This window comes from Centropristis striata, chromosome 20 (assembly GCF_030273125.1).
Source record: "Centropristis striata isolate RG_2023a ecotype Rhode Island chromosome 20, C.striata_1.0, whole genome shotgun sequence".
Lineage (NCBI taxonomy): Eukaryota > Metazoa > Chordata > Actinopteri > Perciformes > Serranidae > Centropristis > Centropristis striata.
In genome coordinates this window covers 687720-710157 of record NC_081536.1, presented here as the reverse complement: position 1 = coordinate 710157, position 22438 = coordinate 687720, and the positions used below count along the sequence as shown (strand labels likewise).

General features: G+C 34.7%; 1 protein-coding gene across 1 annotated transcript in view; it reads left to right on the top strand.

Moving 5' to 3' along the window:
- Nucleotides 1-22438, top strand: part of blnk (B cell linker) — a 53214-nt gene that overhangs the window by 10799 nt on the left and 19977 nt on the right. Inside the window, exons 3-5 of the mRNA XM_059358883.1 lie at nt 7653-7699; nt 19497-19562; nt 20182-20228. Of these exons, the coding sequence (XP_059214866.1) occupies nt 7653-7699; nt 19497-19562; nt 20182-20228 (160 nt within the window). The remainder of the gene's footprint in view (nt 1-7652; nt 7700-19496; nt 19563-20181; nt 20229-22438) is intronic.

The following is a 22438-nucleotide window of genomic DNA, read 5'->3' as shown; positions in this document are numbered from 1 at the left end:
ACATTTTGCACACAAAAACAGATCAAAAATACACACAAAAAACATAAACACAATATAATTACAAAAAACACATAAAAAAACAAACAGAAATCACACAAAAAATTACAAAATATTACAAAAAACACACATAAAAACACACACAAAATGACCAAAAACACAAAAACATAAAAAATACACAAAAACACACAGAAATCACACAAAAAATACCTAAAACACACAAAAAATGACAAAAAACACACACAAAACAGAAAAACAAACAATACACAAAGACACACATAAACACACATAAAAACACTAAAAAAAACACAGAAAAACACAATAAAATACACAAAAACACATTTTCATACCCAGGAAAGCCCACACGTCCTCTGAATGCTGCAGGTCTCTAGTTTGTGGCTGTAAAGTTTCATGTGGATGTGACTCTTCTAGTGGTTACAGCAGCGCATTTTATACAGTGAGTTTAAAAAAAAAAAGCTCTCACTACAATGAATGCTACTACGGGGATTAACATCATCACACATGAAAACAATTGGGCTCATTGAATCCACCAGAATTTCAGCTTTCCAGTCATACCCAATTTATGCAATTCTTAATTAAAAGACTGTTTAGGGTCCCCAGTATGCAGAGATATTCAAATTCCTTATTATTCCTATTCCAGAAATATTAAAAGTCCTTATTTTTGCCTTAAATTGCACGGGAGTGGCATAAAGTGGGCATGTCTGCAAAAATGAGACATATGGGTGCCCATAGAACCCATTTTTCATTTAGATATCGTGAGGTCAGAGGTCAACAGACCCCTTTGAAAATGTCTAAGTCAATTAACCCAACTTTGGCCTAACGTTGGCCTAAATTTGACCTAAATTTGGCCTAACTTTGACCTAACTTTGAGCTAACTTTGGCCTAACTTTGACCTAACTTTGGCCTAAATTTGACCTAACTTTGAGCTAAATTTGGCCTAACTTTGACCTAACTTTGAGCTAAATTTGGCCTAACTTTGACCTAACTTTGAGCTAACTTTGGCCTAACTTTGACCTAACTTTGGCCTAAATTTGACCTAACTTTGACCTAAATTTGGCCTAACTTTGGCCTAAATTTGACCTAACTTTGAGCTAATTTTGGCTTAAATTTGACTTAAATTTGACCTAAATTTGACCTAAATTTGGCCTTAATTTGGCCTAAATTTGACCTAAATTTGGCCTAAATTTGACCCTAAATTTGACCTAAATTTGACCTAACTTTGACCTAAATTTGACCTATATTTGACCTAAATTTGACCTAACTTTGACCTAAATTTGACCTAAATTTGACCTAACTTTGGCCTAAATTTGACCTAACTTTGGCCTAAATTTGACCTAAATTTGACCTAAATTTGACCTAACTTTGGCCTAACCTTGGCCTCACTTTGGTGCATTATTTCGGGCCCCTCCCGAATAGAAAATACAAAATTGTACCAATGAATTTGATTGGGTCTTCTAGATTCATATGATTAAAATGTCTTCTGTAAAATGTTAAAACAGAGACCACTATAGCATCTGAAACAAAAAACAGGCTTTATTTCTTTATTATTGAACAAATGATTATCTGTGAAAAGTATAATAATTCCTTCTGCAATATAGTGTAGAAGAAGTATACAGGCTAATAATAGTAATACTCAAATGAAATACAAGATCTATCTAAGTACATTATGTCCATCTCTGGTAGCGTTTGTATTCGTGTCTTATAGAAACACCTTGCAGCAGAACGAGCTGGTCACACTGCTGCTTTTAGAACATTTAGAGTAGATTGGTGAACATGTGGAAAGTTTCCCACTGAATGACAGTCGTGAGACTCTGCACAGCTGCTGTGAAAGAACCAAAGCTAATTTTGTGGGCATGTAGCTGCGAAGCTGTTCTCTCTATCGTGAAATGAAACTCATTTCAAAGGAAAGCATTAAACACCTCCACGTGCTGTTTGTCATGCCAGCAGAGCTGAGAGCCTCATGTGAGCACAAACAAAGAGAGATCTACCAGGCTGTTTTTGGGTGACGCTCAAATTTTTGCAGTGAGAGCTGCATAATGTGTCCTCACTACGTTATGTTCTTTAAACTCTGGCAGCTAGATTCAGAGCTTCTGTTTATTTGGGCCTTATGTCAGTTTACCCAACATCTGATAGACAGACCTCCTGGAACCTGCAGATATATCCACAGAATCTGCTTTTGTTTAGCATATGGACGATATAACAGTCAGTTGTTTCAGGTACTATGATTTAAAGCTGCTTTATGTAGAATATTAGCATATTTTTAATATCTAAAATTATGTTGATTGCTTCATTTTAGACAAAAGCAACAGTCCTGAAACTATCTGCCCACTCAAATGAATTTTTAGCCATTGTTGGATGGATTGATATTAAATGTACAAACAGTAGATTCATGGTCTCCAGTGGATGAATACTAGTGAATCTGGTAGCATTCTGACTTTTTATCCAGTTCCAGCAGCAGGTCAAATATATAATATGTCCAATACTTAGTTTTTTAAATAACTGCTTAATTATTTCCTGCAGCATTGGCTGTTTTTTGTGTTAAATGGGACATATATATATAAACTCACCTTTTAATGCTTGTCCACATACATTATTACAAATTATGAAATAAGACAATCCAATTAGTTTTTTGTGGGCTGTCTGGGTCAAAAACATGGGATGTGACAAGCCAATTAGATTTAGCTCTGCTTACTATGTCACATGAAGCTTCATTAGCATCTGAGTATCTCCACCCACAAGCATAAATGTACTTAAAGTAACAAAAGTAAAATAACTCGTTATGCAGAATGGACCCACTCAGATTGTTTCATATATTCTATAAATATACATATCGCCCAGCCCTAATTTGAATATTCTTCATCCTGTATAGTGGCTCTAAAGGAAATAGGAAAAAATATCTCAAAGTACAATTAAGAATTCCCTCCTATTGGCCGTTCACAAAACTCCTCCCCCGAACGCTCCTCGTCCAATCATACCTTAGCAACCGTTACTAAGAGAATAAGGTCCGACAAGCTTTGAGCTCTGAGCAACAAGGTGAAACGGGTTGCATACAGGATTAGTAAATCTGCCACCAAGTATCCTAAGAGTTTAGCAGGAGGAGTTGTTTTTTCCTCTTTTCAAAACAAGAGGAGCGTTGCTGTCTGTGGATTAAAAGGAGTGGGAGACTCTCCCAACTTAATATCTCAAAGATCAAAAGACACAAATGTCTGCTCCAAGTTAAGCTGCTAGCTAGCAAACATGAGCTAACTAACGATTGTCTAGCTGTTAGATGAGATAACCAAAACTACCAGTGCAGAACTAGTCCAACAAACGTATGCTAATGACACCGTCTGTAAAATTAGCACGCTAAGCTAGCTAGCAATGTTGCTAGGAGCTTAACGTAATACAGGGCTGTACAGTGCTAATAGCTAGCTATTAGCGTCACTGTATCCCACATCGGTTGGCTTTTGGCCAAAATTCTTTCAAAATGTCACATTAACTACTAATATAAATGGTCATGTTATTTTTCCAATTAATTAAGTGGTGTGAAACTAGAGTCTAACTTCTTATCTTAAAACCGTAGCCTATAGCATTTTAACCATTAGCCTCGGGTTTACCAGAGTCAGCAAAAGGACGCTAATGCCGTTGAATTAGCCTAGCGCTATCATCTTCATGGATCAGTCACTTTCATCTCCTCGCTGTAAAACAATGGGGGCTGCTGATTTTTTTTACAGGGGAAATTATATGCTTATATCAACCATCTTCATCTTAAAATCTTGCTCACACAGCCATTGGTATTCACACAAACCATGTCAGTACAAACAAGAAGTGAAGCTTGAAGAAGTGTGCACCATGAAGACGCTAGTCTCTGCTAACGTATGCTAATCAGACTGTAGAAGTTGTAAAAAAACGTGTGAAAACTAAAGATGTCATTGCTTTGAGTGAGGGTTCCTGGTCTCCAGTACAAAGGCTTGTAGAGCTGTTGTGTCTCATCTGAACAAGCACAGACACTCCTATAAATAATTCAATGGTGGAGCAGTGTCTGAGTATCCACTGGGGCGGACTATTTGATATTTTATTCGGTGTCAAAAGGCTAAGTCTGATTTTATACCGTATTCTCCTGTAAGCCGCTGGGATGATCAAGTGTGTATCTGAGAGGCCAAGGTTCACTTCTTTGAAGGAGGTAAAGCCTTTCATATTAAGTGATCTCACTCTGTGATTTACAAATGATTCAATCACAGGCTCTGCTTAAAGGGCTTTCTCTATGCTATGGGCTCATTCCTCCAGGTAAAACAGCCTTCTGGAGCACCTGGGCTCCCATATTCACACATTACGGTAATATGAGCCACATTATGACACATAAACAGCTTTGAATAACTACTTTATAATCAACTGTAGGCATCTTAACAGTACATTATTGCACTTGTTCCACAGGAGACTTTGCAGATACATAATTCATATCTAAATTAAGTAGCAATATTAGACTCCTACCTGGTGCATTAACCTCCAATCACAAGCCTTTTTGACACCTTACAAACTTCAAAAGCAAAAAAATATCAAAAACTTTCACAAACATTTGTTGTGGTGGATCTTCATTACATTATGACAAATATAAAACAGACAAGAGACAGAGCAAACGACCCGGAGCGATGAATTATGAATGAAGAGGGGAATACATAATTTAGCGGGATTTTGTTGCATATTTTATGGTAATCATTTCCTTTCATTTGCGAATCACAATTGCCTTAGTGCAAAGCAGACATTAAATGCAACAAAAACCTCCCGATGCAGCGGCGAGAGACACATTTAAATGCTTGATGATTTATGGAATTGTGTAATGTGATGTGTGTTGTTGGTTAAAAGGAGCCAGCTTTTCTTTTGAAGGTCAGCGGATATGATTCATAAAGAGGGAAACTAGGCAACTGCATCTTTTTATCTGTATTTTTCTTACAGATTGTGTCATGAGCTCTGTGTTTTCTACCATACAGACAATTATAGGATGTTTACTTATGCACTTATGTTATGTTTGCAACCACATGTGACCCTGCAGCCTCCACACTGTGTACTCTGTGTACTCTGTGTACTCTGTGTACTCTGTGTGATTTCCTCTCTGGTTTACTTGATAAATACCATGAGGGTTACATTAGAAAAACACACCGAGGTGATGAACGCCTTAGTGAGGTGCTGCCATCTGCTGCTGGCTCAGAGGTGATGCATCACTCACATGCATTCATTATTACTGAATGAATGAATGAATGCTTTATTTCGGTTACAAAAAAACAACAAAAACAAACAAAACAAAGACAACCAAATAAAATCATGTTTTTTACAAAAGAATCCATCAGACAGCAACCGAAAAAGGACTAGGCTGAAGCCACAAGGCTTATTTTCAATCAAATTTCATTGTAACCTTTGATAATTTTAGATTTTAAATTCTTCTTGAAAACTAACATAGAGTTACACATCTTTATTTCATCATTTAGTCCATAATTCCATCATTTTACACCCAAAACTGACACACATCTGTATTTGAGATTAGTCCTGACTTTCTGAGTTTCAAACATTAGCATTAACCCCCTTAAGTTATAAATCCATAAAGTCTTAATTTAAACATTTTTTGAATACAAACAGGAATTGACATGTTTACCACTCGAAACATAATTTCTAATGTTTTTGAATAAACAATGTCCTGAAATTTCAACGTGTGTGATCTTATAAAAAGCTGATTTGTAGAATCACGGTATCAACTTCATTTATTATCCTAACAGCTCTTTTCTGCAGTTTAATTATTGGATCTAGGTTTGTTTTATATGCATTTCCCCACATTTCATCACAGTATGTCATATAAGGCAACACAAGGTAAAAGTTCAGCAAATGAAGGTTGTTATTCAGTAGATCTCTTGTTTTGTAAAGGATAGAAATAGACTTGGATCATTTCTGTTTTTATATATTTTAGGTGAGGCTTCCAACACATTTTATCATCTATTATTACTCCCAAAAACTTTGTTTCATATACTCTTTCAATTTCAACATTATTTAGATTTATTTTTACCTCTGTGTTAGTCCTTTTATTAATGCACACTTTGTATTTACAGCAGTAATCAGATGCTTTTAGTTGTTAAAAAATCATGTGAAAAAAACAAACAAGCAAGCGAAAAAAATCCTGAAAATCCAGGGATGCAATAATTATTAATTATTTTCTATTTATGCTGCTGTTTTTTTTTTTTTTTTTTTTGAAGTTCTTGTGAAGTATTCAGGTCCTTTACTTCAGTAAAAGTACTAATACACACTGTGAAATTACTCCACTACAAGTAAAAGTCCTGCATTCAAAACTTACTGAAGTAAAAGTACAAAAGTATCAGCATCAAAATGTACTTAAAGTATCAAAAGTAAAAGTACTCGACATGCAGAATGGACCCACTCAAATATATTTTTGGAGTATTTGTATTGATGCATTTATGTAAGCAGTGTTTTATTTTCTCAAAATAAAGCTCATTTTATCTACTTAATATCATGGTATGAGGTTTATTTTTATTTTTTTAAATGTCTAATTACAGCAAATTGATCATGTTTTATGTTAATTATCGACCTGTAAAGTAACTAAAGCTGTCAGATAAATGTAGTGAAGAAGAAGTATAAAGTTAGATAAAATGGAAATATTTAAGTAAAGTACAAGTACCTCAAAATTGTACTTAAGTACAGTACTTGATTAAATGTACTTAGTTACATTCAGGTTGAGATTTAACATAAAAACATGATCAATTTAAAGTGATTAGACTCCTGTTTTTATTCAATCTTATTACAATATATTAAGTAATTAAATGAGTCCTTTACAAAATAAAACACTGCTTACATAAAAGCATCAATAAAACTATATATATATATATATATATATATATATATATATATATCCATTCTGCATAACGAGTACTTTAAGTACATTTTGATGCTGATACTTTTGTACTTTTACTTCAGTAAGTTTTGAATGCAGGACTTTTACTGTAGTGGAGTCATTTCACAGTGTGTATTAGTACTTTTACTGCAGTAAGAGATCTGAATACTTCTACCACCACTGAAGGAAACAATTCATTTTATTTTTAAAAATTAATTATCGAACTCTGTCCTAACGAAATAATAAATTATCTAAAATCCCCACTTTGTATAGAGAGAGAGCAAAAACTGCTCAGTGTTGACCAATTATTCCTAAACATTTAATCCAAATGGCTATAATTTAATGGTTTGATTCTGCAAACTATCTTTTTAATTTAGAATTTCCTCATTTTCCTAATTATTAATTAATTATTATTGCATCCCTGGATTTTCAGGATTGTTTTGCTTGCTTGTTGTTTTTTTACAAAATTATTTACTCAATGCAAAGATACAGAAAGCATGAATTAAAGCTGCATTTCTGATGTTGCATTTAGTCGTTAGAGGTAAAATGTGTTCTTGTATAATAACACAGTGTGTAAATCAGTTGTTTTTTAATGTGAGTAACAATGTTTGACATGAACTGTTAATGCAGACGTGAAGTGACGTGAACACTGTTGTATTATCACCTCCGCTGTCACAAATCACTTTAGTCATTTTAGGGTTCAAAGTGTCTCATTTCCTCCTCCTGTCACCTCGTCTCACTATGATCTCTGGATTATCAACAGAACCTGACTGAAGCTGAGATCAACAAGTTCAGCCTCATCCAACAACCGTGAGTCACACTCTCATTCTCCTCTTACCACAAACAACTCAAACACCTCAAACACTCCTCCTCCTCCTCCTCCTCCTCCTCCTCCTCTTATTATCCACGTTCTTTATCTCCTTTTTAATTGTATGAAGGAACAGCTTTTCAGGAAAACTGAATATTGACTGATCTTCACATACACTGGGATAGTCAGTGTATTATTATTGTTATTATTATTATTATTATTAATGTTATATTATTCCTCCAAAATCAGGCTGTAAGAAAAAGTTCAGCAGCAGTGAAATTGATGTGTTGTTAAATAAACTTTAAGGAAATGTGGAGATTTCCAGAGTGTGTGTATGTGAGTGTGTGTGTGTATGTGCATGTGAGTGTGTGTGTGTGTGTGTGTGTGTGTGTGTGTGTGTGTGTGTGTGTTTGAGTGTGTGTGTGTGTGTGTGTGTGTGTGTGTGTGTGTGTGTGTGTGTGTGCGTGCGTGCATGCGTGCGTGTGAGTGTGTGTGTGTGTGTGTGTGTGTGTGTGTGTGTGTGCGTGTGTGTGTGTGTGTGTGTTCTCTCTGACTGCACCTGCACATTTTGTCTCCATGTTGTTTGTTGTTGTTTGTGAAGTCTGTTCCTGTTTTTATATCTTTACAAAAAAAACAAGTCTAAAAATATATTAGTTTAATTTTTATTATATTTTCAGCATGAAGTTTATTTTGTTGTCTACATTCTACAGAAAATTAAATGTCAGTAAATTACTGTCAGTCCAGGGATACTTTTCTCTCTGAGTTCCTGTTTTTATGGTTAATCATTAACATGTTGAACCAGGAAGAGATTCAGATCTCTTACTGCAGTAAAAGTACTAATACACACTGTGAAATTACTCCAGTAATACAGTAATTACTCAAGTAAAAGTCCTGCATTCAAAAGTTACTGAAGTAAAAGTATAAAAGTATCAACATCAAAATGTACTTAAAGTATCAAAAAGGACTCACTCAGATTGTTTTATATATTCTAAATAACACATTTTCACTCTAATGACTAAATGTTACTCAGAAATGCAGCAATAACTTGTACCTTTGCATTTAGTAATGTAGTTTTGAAAAAAATATGTAAAAATAAAAAAATCCTGAGAATCCAGGGCTGCAATAATAATTCATTACTTCCTATTAATGCTGCTGTTTTTTTACTTGAAGTAATCGTTTCCTTCAGTGGTGGAAAAAGTATTCAGACCCCTTACTGAAATAAAAGTAAGCAAAATGTACTTAAATTATTGGAATTATTATTATTAATACATTAATACAATGTGTGAACATTGGAATAAATAGGTAAGATTAGCAGGATATCACAGGTAAATGTAAATGCAGATGTTGCAATTTTAGCTGAAGGCCTACTGTTTAATTTTTTGCATGTTTTAAAATTATTATTGCAGCCCTAGAATTGCAGGAATTTATTTGCGGTGTTTGTTGTTTCTGTTTTGTTTCACCTTTTATTTTTTACCTGTGGATTTCTATTTGAAATTATCTACAATTAATTAAGGATATGAAACAAATTGGAAAAAAACAGCTGTTTATGGAGCTCCAGTCTCTGGTTCATATTATCATTAAATATGCCGAGACTTGGCCATTCACACACTGAATGACTATATTTTTAATTAATTTACATTATTTTCTAAAAATTAGTTTTCATTTTCATATTAACCCTTTATCAGACAAAGAACTATATTTGGTAACTTCAGGTAATATTTTGATAAAAAAGTTGCAAATTGACTAGATTAAAGTGGCAAATCTACAAAAAAAAAAAGTTGCAGATTTAAGAGATTTAAAGTGGCAAATCTGTGCGAAAAAAGTCGCGGATTTACGAGAAAAAGTTGGAAAAAAGCAACTTTTTTCTCCCAGATTCACCACTTTAAATCTCATAGATCTGCGCATTTTTTTCTCGTAGATTTGCCACTTTAATCTAGTAAACTTTTTTCTCAAAATATTATTTTCATATGGTTTTTTTTACACATTCTGTCTGTATGTAATATCCTCCAATATTCTCTAGGGTTGAAATTTGGAATTTGCAAGTATTTCATTGAGTGTCCTATTAAGGGTTAAAGTGGTGAATCTGGGAGAAAAAAGTTGCTTTTTTCTCACTTTTTTCTCGTAAATCTGCAACTTTTTTTCTTGTAGATTTGCCACTTTAATCTAGTAAATTTGCAACTTTTTTCTCGAAATATTACCTGAAGTTACCAAATATAGTTCTTTGCCTGATAAAGGGTTAAAGAGCAAAATCTGACTATGGAAATACTCAAGTAAAGTACAAGTACCTCAAAATTGTACTTAAGTACAGTACTTGAGTAAATGTACTTAGTTGCATTCCTCTAGCTCAGCTATTCTCAACCTTGGGGTCGGGACCCCAATTGGGGTCGCGAGATGATTTCTGGGGGTCGCCAAATCATTTTGGAAGTCAGCTCTGTCTCCACTGTGTTAAAGTGTTCATGTGTTAATGTGTTTTAGTCTTTTTGGTCACTTAATGTCTTTTTTTGGTCATTTTGTTTCCTTTTTTGGTCATTTTATGTCTTTTTTTTTAGTAATTTTGTGTCTTTTTTTGCTAATTTTGTTTCCTTTTTTTGGTCATTTTGTGTCTTTTTTTTAGTAATTTTGTGTCTTTTTTTGGTCATTATGTGTCTTTTTTTGGTCATTTTGTCTTTTTTTGGTCATTTTGTGTCTTTTTTTTAGTAATTTTGTGTCTTTTTTTTGTCATTTTGTCTTTTTTGCTCATTTTGTGTCTGTTTTGCTCATTTTGTGTCTTTTTTGCTCATTTTGTTTCCTTTTTTCTGGTCATTTTGTGTCTTTTTTTTAGTAATTTTGTGTCTTTTTTTGGTCATTATGTGTCTTTTTTGGTCATTTTGTCTTTTTTTGGTCATTTTGTGTCTTTTTTTTAGTAATTTTGTGTCTTTTTTTTGTCATTTTGTCTTTTTTGCTCATTTTGTGTCTGTTTTGCTCATTTTGTGTCTTTTTTGCTCATTTTGTTTCCTTTTTTAGGTCATTTTGTGTCTTTTTTGGGTGATCTGAACTGTGCGTGTGAGATTGTGTTCAGTGAGTGGGGGTCACGGACAACATGCATGTTAAATTGGGGGTCACGACTCAAAAAGGTTGAGAATAGCTGCTCTAGCTGACATGTACCTGGTCTGTAACATAATAAGAACATACAGCAGCAGGCTGGTATATACAGTGGTAGTGAACAGGAAAAGGCTTGTAGTGAGGTGACAGGAATTGAGATTTCCCATGAGCAGTGAAGTAGCCTCCAGACTGAACGCTGACTAAAGTCTGTCCGGAGACTTTTCTCGTCATGAATCACCCGCAGCTGGTTCCTTAAACATCCCAACCTGTCTTATTTTAAGTCTTGGTGGGTTTTTCTGAGTACAGAAACCTTCTTGGTTCTACGTTTCCGCTGGCTTCCACTGTGATCAGACGTTTGTTGATAAAACTCCCCACTGTGACCACGAGTCTCTCATCCTGCCGGTCTCACAGGAAACACCCCCTCACTTATTAAGACACAATGAAGGTTACTCACCACAACTTTCCACCACATATAAACACTACCTGACACCTGTTAAAGCTAAAAACAGCCGTTAAATCAACATACACCCACCTTACTCTTCTTACACCCACCAAGACTAAAAACACTCTGCTGCTGCTCTTCTTTACACATGATGCAATGTTACAGGTGCTTTATTTTACTTTATTTTACACCACATTAACCCTTTATCGGGAGAAGAACCATATTTGGTAACTTCAGCGGATATCCAAAATAAAAAATAAAAATATTTAGAGAAAAAAGTAGCAAATTTACTAGATTAAGCCAGTAGTTCTCAAGCTTTTTGAGTCGCAACCCCCAATTTAACATGCATGTTGTCCGTGACCCCCACTCACTGAACACAATCTCACACACACAGTTCAGATCACCCAAAAAAGAAACAAAATGACCAAAAAAAGGAAACAAAATGACCAATAAAAGACACAAAATGACCACAAAAGACACAAAATGACCAAAAAAAGACACAAAATGACCAAAAAAAGACACAAAATGACCAAAAAAGACACAAATTGACCAAAACAGACACAAAATGACCAAAAAAGACACAAAATGACTAAAAAAAAGACACAAAATGACCAAAAAAAGACACAAAATGACCGAAAAAAGGAAACAAAATGACCAAAAAAGACACAAAATGACTAAAAAAAGACACAAATTGACCAAAACAGACACAAAATGACCAAAAAAGACACAAAATGACTAAAAAAAAGACACAAAATGACCAAAAAAAGTAAACAAAATGACCAAAAAAGACACAAATTGACTAAAAAAAGAAACAAAATGACCAAAAAAAGTAAACAAAATGACCAAAAACGACACAAAATGACTAAAAAAAAAGACACAAAATGACCAAAAAAAGGAAACAAAATGACCAAAAAAGACACAAATTGACCACAAAATGATCAAAAAAAGACACAAAATGACCTAAAAAGACACAAAATGAACAAAAAAAGACTAAAACACATTAACACATGAACACTTTAACACAGTGGAGACAGAGCTGACTTCCAAAATGATTTGGCGACCCCCAGAAATCATCTCGCGACCCCAATTGGGGTCCCGACCCCAAGGTTGAGAACAGCTGGATTAGAGCATAGACTGTATAAAATATGGACGTAGTCTCCATGACGTCACCCATAGGGTTCTGAACATAGATATATATATAAACACTAGAAGGCTCACGCTGCAGTGCTGACCGTGCTAACAGGGCGATACAACCATAGACTCACACCAGGTTCAGTTGTTATAGACCAGGGATGGTCAACTGGAGGCCCGGGGGCCACATACGGCCCTCACCCTCACTTGAAGTGGCCCTCAGTACAACTACATGCATTTGAGCATGAAATCTTAAAAGTTCAGTGTAAAAATGCACAAAATTACTTCTTGTAATTAATGTTGGTCTGCTGTTCTTGCACTAAAAAAAAAAAAAATCACAGTAAGTGGTTATTTTTTATTAGCTTCAAACCTTTTGTATTCCTATTTATACTGTTAAACATGCATTTGAGCATGAAATATGTTAAGTTACTGCACTGTAAACATATTTAAAATTGCAGTTTCATCATATATGGTTAACTGCTGCTCCTATATGTGGCCCTGTGGTAGTGAACATGATAAATTGTGGCCCCCTGCAGCATTTAAGTTGCCCATCCCTGTTATAGAGCATTTTTGGATGAATTTATCAGCCTAAAAAAGGGGAAACCACCCACCTCACTGACTGGAGGGAAGGGACTGTTCTGTTTGGCTCGTGTTCTGTGGCCGTTGTAGCATGAAAGCATGATGAAATTAGCAAGCTACCAAGCTAGCCAGCTGCTAGGTGAGTAAAATCAGTCGGGGAAGAGGAGCTGGTGGGAATAACGTGATGCTCCCACGCGATACGTCCTACCGAGCTGATATCTAGACATTTTACATGGTTTTTTTGATAATAACCAAAATCATTATGTCTATGACTATATACAGCAGGGGTCTCAAACTCAAATTACCTGAGGGCCGCTGGAGGCAGTATCAAAATGACCAAAAAGAAAGACACAAAATTACAAAAAAAAGACACAAAATGACAGAAAAAGACACAAAATGACCAAAAAAAGACACAAAATTGCAAAAAAAGACATCAAATGACAAAACATTAAATTACTTAAAGCATTGTTGGTGACCTGTCAATCAAAGGTAGCCCCGCCCCAAATCATACGATTCTTTATCTTCTATTTTCTTCTAAATGGGGCCATTATTAGAACTATTGACATCAAATTGTCTTGAAGAAGATTTTTTACTATCAACTGAGACTATAGTGTTCTTTTCTGAGGTAATAAATCAAGTGAGAAGTTTTCTCATTTTGCACTGAAATGAATGGACAGTATTTTTTTTGCAGCCAAATTTTTGGTAGAATGCAGCTAAAGTCACTTCCTGGTTCTCCTCCCTGCTCAGACCAGGAGGTTGCCGCCTGGCCAGACAGAGTGGGGAGAGAGACCTCCACTCTCTATTCTGTTGGAAAGTTGTGTAGGCTGCAGCCGCTCTGGGACATTAGAGCGTCTACTGACATTTGTGTTTGAAATGATGGAAAGTGAACAAGCTGTTCCACAACATGCCCTCATTTACTAGAAGTGACCTCATTCATTTAATGTTTATATATATACAGCCATGGAAATTAGACAGTTAGCTCTGTAGCAGTACAGTGTGTATGTGCTAACAGGCTAACAGTTAGCTCTGTAGCAGTACAGTGTGTATGTGCTAACAGGCTAGCAGTTAGCTCTGTAGCAGTACAGTGTGTATGTGCTAACAGGCTAGCAGTTAGCTCTGTAGCAGTACAGTGTGTATGTGCTAACAGGCTAGCAGTTAGCTCTGTAGCAGTACAGTGTGTATGTGCTAACAGGCTAACAGTTAGCTCTGTAGCAGTACAGTGTGTATGTGCTAACAGGCTAACAGTTAGCTCTGTAGCAGTACAGTGTGTATGTGCTAACAGGCTAACAGTTAGCTCTGTAGCAGTACAGTGTGTATGTGCTAACAGGCTAACAGTTAGCTCTGTAGCAGTACAGTGTGTATGTGCTAACAGGCTAACAGTTAGCTCTGTAGCAGTACAGTGTGTATGTGCTAACAGGCTAACAGTTAGCTCTGTAGCAGTACAGTGTGTATGTGCTAACAGGCTAACAGTTAGCTCTGTAGCAGTACAGTGTGTATGTGCTAACAGGCTAACAGTTAGCTCTGTAGCATTACAGTGTGTATGTGCTAACAGGCTAACAGTTAGCTCTGTAGCAGTACAGTGTGTATGTGCTAACAGGCTAACAGTTAGCTCTGTAGCAGTACAGTGTTATGTGCTAACAGGCTAACAGTTAGCTCTGTAGCAGTACAGTGTGTATGTGCTGCTGCTGCAGGAGGTGTTAGCTTAGCGATCTCTGTTTGTTTCATAGACTGTCTATAAATAAACTTCAGGTCTGTCCCCGCCCATCATGACGTCTTCAAGTTGTGAAATACGTTCACCTGAGGTACGAAATAAATTTGCGTGCAGATGTGTTCGCTCACGCCACTTTTGACTCAAATATGACGCCATACTATGTCCCAGACTGTCCCTGTTAGGGGACAGAACTCAGGCTCTCAGCATGACAAATGGAGAATCTGCTGTAATCATGACGGGCATCACAACAGCTGCAAGGACAAGACTAAAACACTGGAAAACACCTAAAGGCCCGGAGCTGAAGGAGCGGGCCAACGCCATGATTAACACCGCCTCAATGAACTCATAGTCAACAGGATGAACAACAGAAACAAAAATAAGGCACCAGGACCTCCTCTGGACTCAGATTACTCAGCCTGGAGCCTGTGGCATCAACACTGAACACCCTCCTTACAATGTTTCCAATAATATTATATAATATAATGTATGGGCATTCTTCCTAGCTATGTCGTTATTGATATTTTTTTCTTTTTTCTGTAATTTTGTGTCTTTTTTGGTCATTTTGTGTCTTTTTTGGGTTATTTTGTGTCTTTTTTTTAAATCATTTTGTGTCTTTTTTGGTAATTCTGTGTATTCTTTGGTCATTTTGTGTCTTTTTTGGGTTATTTTGTGTCTTTTAAAGTAATTTTGTGTCTTTTTTGGGTTATTTTGTGTCTTTTTTTGGTCATTTTGTGTCTTTTTTGGGTTATTTTGTGTCTTTTTTTAAATAATTTTGTGTCTTTTTTGGTAATTCTGTGTATTCCTTGGTCATTTTGTGTCTTTTTTGTAATTTTGTGTCTTTTAAAGTAATTTTGTGTCTTTTTTGGGTTATTTTGTGTCTTTTTTTGGTCATTTTGTGTCTTTTTTGGGTTATTTTGTGTCTTTTTTTAAATAATTTTGTGTCTTTTTTTGGTAATTCTGTGTATTCTTTGGTCATTTTGTGTCTTTTTTGTAATTTTGTGTCTTTTTTAAAGTAATTTTGTGTCTTTTTTGGTAATTTTGTGTCTTTTTTTAAGTAATTTTGTGTCTTTTTTAAGTAATTTTGTTTTTTTCCTGTCATTTTGTGTCTTTTTGTGGTAATTTTGTGTCTTTTTTTTAGTAATTTTGTGTCTTTTTCATTTTTATTTTGATACTGCCTCCAGCGGCCCCCAGGTAATTTGAGTTTTAGTTTTACCGTGTTGTGTGTGGAAGGTCCCTTTAATTACTTTTTTTGGTCATTTTGTGTATTTTTTTGGTCCCTTTAAACTAATGTTTCTATTTACACTTGTATTACTATGCTACTGATGCTACAGGTAATGTGTATAAAACTGTCTCACAATGTCAAATGTTGTACTGTCATAGACCAAGGATAAAAGAAATAAAAAACAGGGGTCTCAAACTCAAATTACCTGGAGCCGCTGGAGGCAGTATCAAAATGACCAAAATTACTAAAAAAAAGACACAAAATGACAGAAAAAAGACACAAAATGACCAAAAAACCCACAAAATTACAAAAAAGACATCAAATGACTGAAAAAACATTAAATTACTTAAAAAAAAGACACAAAATTACAAAAAAAAGTCATTAAGGGACCACCAACTTCTGACTCTGTCTACATTGTATACAGTCATAGAAAATAATTATTAAACTGCCCTTTTTCTTCAGTTTCTTGCTAATTGTAATGCCTGGTACCATTTAATAACTGATTTCCAGCCATTTTTTATGGTTTTCTTGATAATGATTTTGGTTATTATCAAAAAAAACATGGAAAATGTCTAAATATCAGCTCTTTAATTAAACTCTTATGAGCGATTTTGGTATATATGTACAAACAAATGTAGCTTTAGTTGTACCAGGCCTTAAAATGAACAAGAAATTGAAGAAAACAAGGGTGAGAAAAGACCCAGGATTAAACTCAGTAAAATGTGCTCTCACAGAGAAAAAGGAGGCCTGGCATTGCCAGACCCAACATTATATTATATCTCTAAAAAAAAAAAGAAAACAAGGGTGGTCTAATACAGTAGTTCTCAACCTTTTTGAGTCGCGACCCCCAATTTAACATGCATGTTGTCCGTGACCCCCACTCACTGAACACAATCTCACACACACAGTTCAGATCACCCAAAAAAGAAACAAAATGACCAAAAAAGACACAAATTGACCACAAAATGACCCAAAAAAGACACAAAATGACTAAAAAAGACACAAATTGACCACAAAATGACCCAAAAAAGACACAAAATGACCCAAAATTATCAAAAAAAGACACAAAATCACTAAAAAAGACACAAATTGACCACAAAATGACCCAAAAAACACACAAAATGACCCAAAAAAGAAACAAATTTACCAAAAAGACACAAAATGACAAAAAAAAAAGACAGAAAATGACCAAAAAAAGGAAACAAAATGACCAAAAAAAGACACAAATTGACCACAAAATTATCAAAAAAAGACACAAAATGACTAAAAAAGACACAAAATGATTTTAAAAAAAGACATAAAATGACAAAATAACAAAAGGCCATTAAGTGACCAAAAAGACTAAAACACATTAACACATGAACACTTTAACACAGTGGAGACAGAGCTGACTTCCAAAATGATTTGGCGACCCCCAGAAATCATCTCGCGACCCCAATTGGGGTCCCAACCCCAAGGTTGAGAACCACTGGTCTAATATAAATATATTTTTTGGACTGTAGGTATTAGCAGCATTTGAAATGACAATGTCTTGATGGAAGTTATGTTAAAGACAGGAAAAATGTGATGCAACAGGTTGGTCAATGAAACATGTTGGTCAGAATGTGCGCACATATGTGTGTGTTTGTGTGTGTGTGTGTGTGTTTGTGTGCGTGTGTGTGTGTGTGTGTGTGTGTGCGTGTGTGTGTGTGTGTGTGTGTGTGTGTGAGAGAGAGAGAGGAGTGGAAAAGAGAAGTGATTCTTCCTGCAGGTTGGTAGAGTGACTCCTCCCCTCGCTGACACAGACTTGACTCTGGTAGCCAAACATCGTGTTCATTTACATTTATGTTGACAACCGACACACACACACACACACACACACACACACTGAATGCAGAGAGGACGGAGGCTGAAAATGTTAAACATGAATCTGGATACTTTGGGTAAACTGGCTGCTCCGGCTACAGCAAAGATTCGGTAAGAAGTTATCTTTTATTTCATATTTTGCTGCAGTGGACGATGAAACTATATCAAGATTTTAAATGTTTGTTTGGTGCTTTGGACCAAAAGTTAACCACGACTTATTACATCTAAAACATGGGTCTCAAACTCGCGGCCCGCGGGCCAATTGTGGCCCTCGTGGTGATATTTTGTGGCCCCCACCCTTGATATGAAAGTTTACTTTTTGGGTGATTTTGTGTCTTTTTTTTTAATAATTTTGGTCTTTTTCCTGTAATTTTGTGTCTTTTTTGGGTTATTTTGTGTCTTTTTTTAATAATTTTGGTCTTTTTTCTGTAATTTTGTGTCTTTTTTGGTCATTTTGTGTCTTTTTTGGGTTATTTTGTGTCTTTTTAAAATAATTTTGTGTCTTTTTTGGTAATTCTGTGTATTCTTTGGTTATTTTGTGTCTTTTTTGTAATTTTGTGTCTTTTTTAAGTAGTTTAGTGTTTTTTTCGTGGTCTTTGGTGTCTTTTTTTAAAGTAATTTTGTGTCTTTTTTTAAAGTAATTTTGTGTCTTTTTTGGTCATTTCGTGTCTTTTTTAAGTAATTTAGTTTTTTTCCTGTCATTTTGTGTCTTTTTTATTTTATTTTTATACTGCCTCCAGCGGCCCCCAGGTAATTTGAGTTTGAGTTTTACCTTGTTGTGTGTGGAAGGTCCCTTTAATTACTATTTTTGGTCATTTTGTGTCTTTTTTTTGATAATTTTGTGTCTTTTTCAAGTAATTTAGTTTCATTTCCTGTCATTTTGTGTCTTTTTTTAAGTAATTTTGTGTCTTTTTTTATTTTGACACTGCCTCCAGTGTCCCCCAGGTAATTTGAGTTTGAGACCCCTGGTCTAATGTCAGTAACATTCTGGTGTTACTCCGCAAGAAGCAAAAGGGTTCAAATATGGGCCAAAAAATGTCTATTATTATACCAATAGATGCTTTTTCCATCACATGAATAGAAGCGTACATTCCAGTGGTGGAAAGTAAATAAGTACATTTACTCAAGTTACTTTGAGGTACTTGTACTTTACTTGAGTACTTCCATTTAATGTAACTTTATACTTTATACTTTATACTTCAACTTAACTACATTTTGAGGCAAATACTGTGTACTATTTAACATATAAACATGATAAATTTAAAGTGATTAGACATTAAAAAACAAAAACATTAAACCTGATAACAGTTTATTAAGTAGTTAAAATGAGCCCTACCTTGAGAAAATAAATGCTGCTAACATAAATGCATCAATAATAATAATTAAATAATATATCTGGAATAAATGAAACAATGTGAGTGGGTCCATTCTGCAACTTTTGATACTTTTCAGTATACTTTCAGTATCAAAATTTGCTTGATGCTGATACTTTTGTACTTTTACTTCAGTCAGTCTTGAATGCAGTACTTTAGTTCTTGTACTTAGTTTACTTGTAGCAGAGTAATTCCACAGTGTGGTATTAGTACTTTTACTGCAGTAAGAGGTCTAAATACTTCTTCCACCTCTGGTAAATACAGAACTCAAGAGAAAAACGCGAGATGACTCATTGCCATGAGCGCTGCAGCTGCTCTTACCAAAGTGCCTTTGTCACACTTTAGTTCAAGTCATAATTCCGCAATATTCATTTTCTTTTGTTTCTGCATAACTAAGCCAAATTATGCTTTCCAGGCAGCTTCAGAAGATCGTTCAAGACATCAAGAAAAACGACGGCAGCTTGCTGAATAAACTCAGAAGGTCAGTTTCTACAAATCCAACATCTTTACTGCACTTTTTTTAAGTACTACAAGCTAAAATAATGTGATATATCAGTGTGTGTGTTGTTGAATAGGAGACAGATGTCTAAGAAGGCTTTAAATCCTCCTCGTGGTGTATATATATATATATATATATATATATATATATATATATATATATGCATCACTGGATTATGTCAATTCCTCTTTCACAACGGTTGGAATGAGAGACCCACACGCCAAAAATAACTCAAACAGATGGTTGTTTCAATTTCCTTTCCTGAAACGAGTCCCCTCAAGGCGCACAGGGAAAGTTACTATAATGGTTCTATAATATAACCCATTTATTCTAATCCTGTCTGGTATAATAATATATATAATATATAATATAGCAGCAGTCTGCTAACTGCTTTATGGACCCTTTTAACAGCTTTAAAGCTCAGGTGTCTGCTGGAAAGTATATATGAAAATGTCATTTTCTCTTGTTATAATACTCCAAGTAGTCCAACTAGTATCATTACTCAAACAATTTCACTGTAATAATCTACATATTGTATTTATAGTAAGAGGAAGTGTTCTTAAATCACTGTTAAGTCATTCTTTCTCTCTCTATGTGACAGACTGAAGAGCAAACCACTTCCAAAAGTCCCGGCGAGAGATTACAGAGGTAAGAACTGAGTCACTGTCACGGGTTAAAGAAGACTGAGGCACAATGACTTGTTATTCTAAAACCAGAGGTGGAAGAAGTATTCAGATCCTTTACTGCAGTAAAAGTACTAATACACACTGTGAAATGACTCCACTACAGTAAAAGTCCTGCATTCAAAACTTACTGAAGTAAAAGTAATTACTTTTTACTCTAACGACTAAATACAACATCAGAAATGCAGCTTTAATTTATGCTTTCTGTATCTTTGCATTGATTAATTAATTTAGTAAAAAAACAACAAGCAAGCAAAAAAATCCTGAAATTCCAGGGATGCAATAATAATTAATAATAATTTTCTATTTATGCTGCTGGTTTTTGACTTGAAGTTCTTGTTTCCTTCAGTGGTGGAAAAAGTATTCAGATCCTTTACTGCAGTAAAAGTACTAATACACACTGTGAAATTACTCCACTACAGTAAAAGTCCTGCATTCAAAACTTACTGAAGTAAAAGTACAAAAGTATCAGCATCAAAATGTACTTAAAGTATCAAAAGTAAAAGTACTCGTTATGCAGAATGGACCCACTCAGACTGTTTTATATATTCTAAATATATTATTATTATTTGTATTGATGCATTTATGTAAGCAGCATTTTAATTTCCTCAAGATAGGGCTCATTTTAACTACTTTGTATCCCGTTAATTAAAAATAAATGACATCTTATCACTTTCTCTCTAATCATTTATCTTGATTTTCATGTCAAAAGTAACTAAAGCTGTCAGCTAAATGTAGTGGAGTAAAAAGATCAATATTTGCCTCAAAATATAGTGAAGTAGAAGTATAAAGTTACGTAAAATGGAAATACTCAAGTATCAAGTACCACTTGAAACTGTTGTGTTTACTTTGCACTGAAGTCCCTATTTATTTATTGATTAGGAATAAGGGAGAACAGGGTTGTCTGTCACACTGGTTGGTTCACATAATAACATGTTCATTTGAATTTAAATTAGTTTTCTAGGGCTTTTACAAATTAGTTGAAAGTTGAAAAAAAACATTTTACCTTTAAAAAGTGTGAAAGGAGAGCTTAGAGAGTTTAGGCTACAACATGTTGTTGTTGTTGTTGTTGTTGTTGTTGTTGTTGTTGTTGTTGTTGTTGTTGTTGTTGTTCACACAGTATTTTACTACCCACTGATCATTACATTGTAAATACAGTAGACAAAGTAAAAATACAAAGATACTGTACTACAGTACATAATCTGAACCAGAGGATCCATTCTGGATCATTTATTCATTAATCCTTTTATTTGACTTCTCTTCTCCATTTAAACAAACACTGATAATCAAAAATCACAGTATTTTTTACCAAATACCTCCATATTGATATTGAGACAATATTGACTCTTTTTTTGGTGCTTTTTACATTTTTTTTTTACAGAATGAGACTTTTGATAACATCAGTAATGTGGATGTAATGACTCAGTGGGTAAATGCAAATGAAACAAAGGAAACCGTTTAGTAAGACAGAAATTTAAATCAACACAATATTACGATATCCAAGACCAAATCTAATCTCATATTACAATATCAACATAATATCAGTATATTGCCCAACCCTACTGTGTTTCTGACAGAAACCTCAGTTACCTCCCCTCTCATCAGTGGAGGAAGAAGTATTCAGATCCCTTACTGCAGTAAAAGTACTAATACCACACTGTGAAATTACTCCAATACAAGTAAAAGTCCTGCATTCAAAATAGGGCTGTGCCATATTGCATCATGGTGGCCCATAGACTCATGTGCTGCACTAACGTCACATTTTAAATTCTAAATTCTAAATTAAAGATGCATTTTACTTAAAACTGTATAAAATTTTCTCAGATTTACGGTCAAAAGGTCAAAATACGACTCAGAAAAGATTTGTGTCAAAGTATTGATTAGTGCACCAAACCTTTTTTTTTCAGTGTTGTGGCTACATGCAGATTTACAGATTTACCACTGCTTCTTATTTCCAGATGTTGTTTTTGTGGTAGATGATGTAAAAGCTTCTGTTCAATAAATAAACAGTAATGAAGCCAGTTGTTAGCAGATGATCTAATAGTTAAGGAGGTGAGGAGACACGCTCTGCTGCTGACTCACTGGGCTTCTGATAAAAATAGACTCTGACACCTGCTGGGGACTTTAATGCTGCTCTTTAATGTTTTTATGCTCCATGGAATTAAATCAATATCT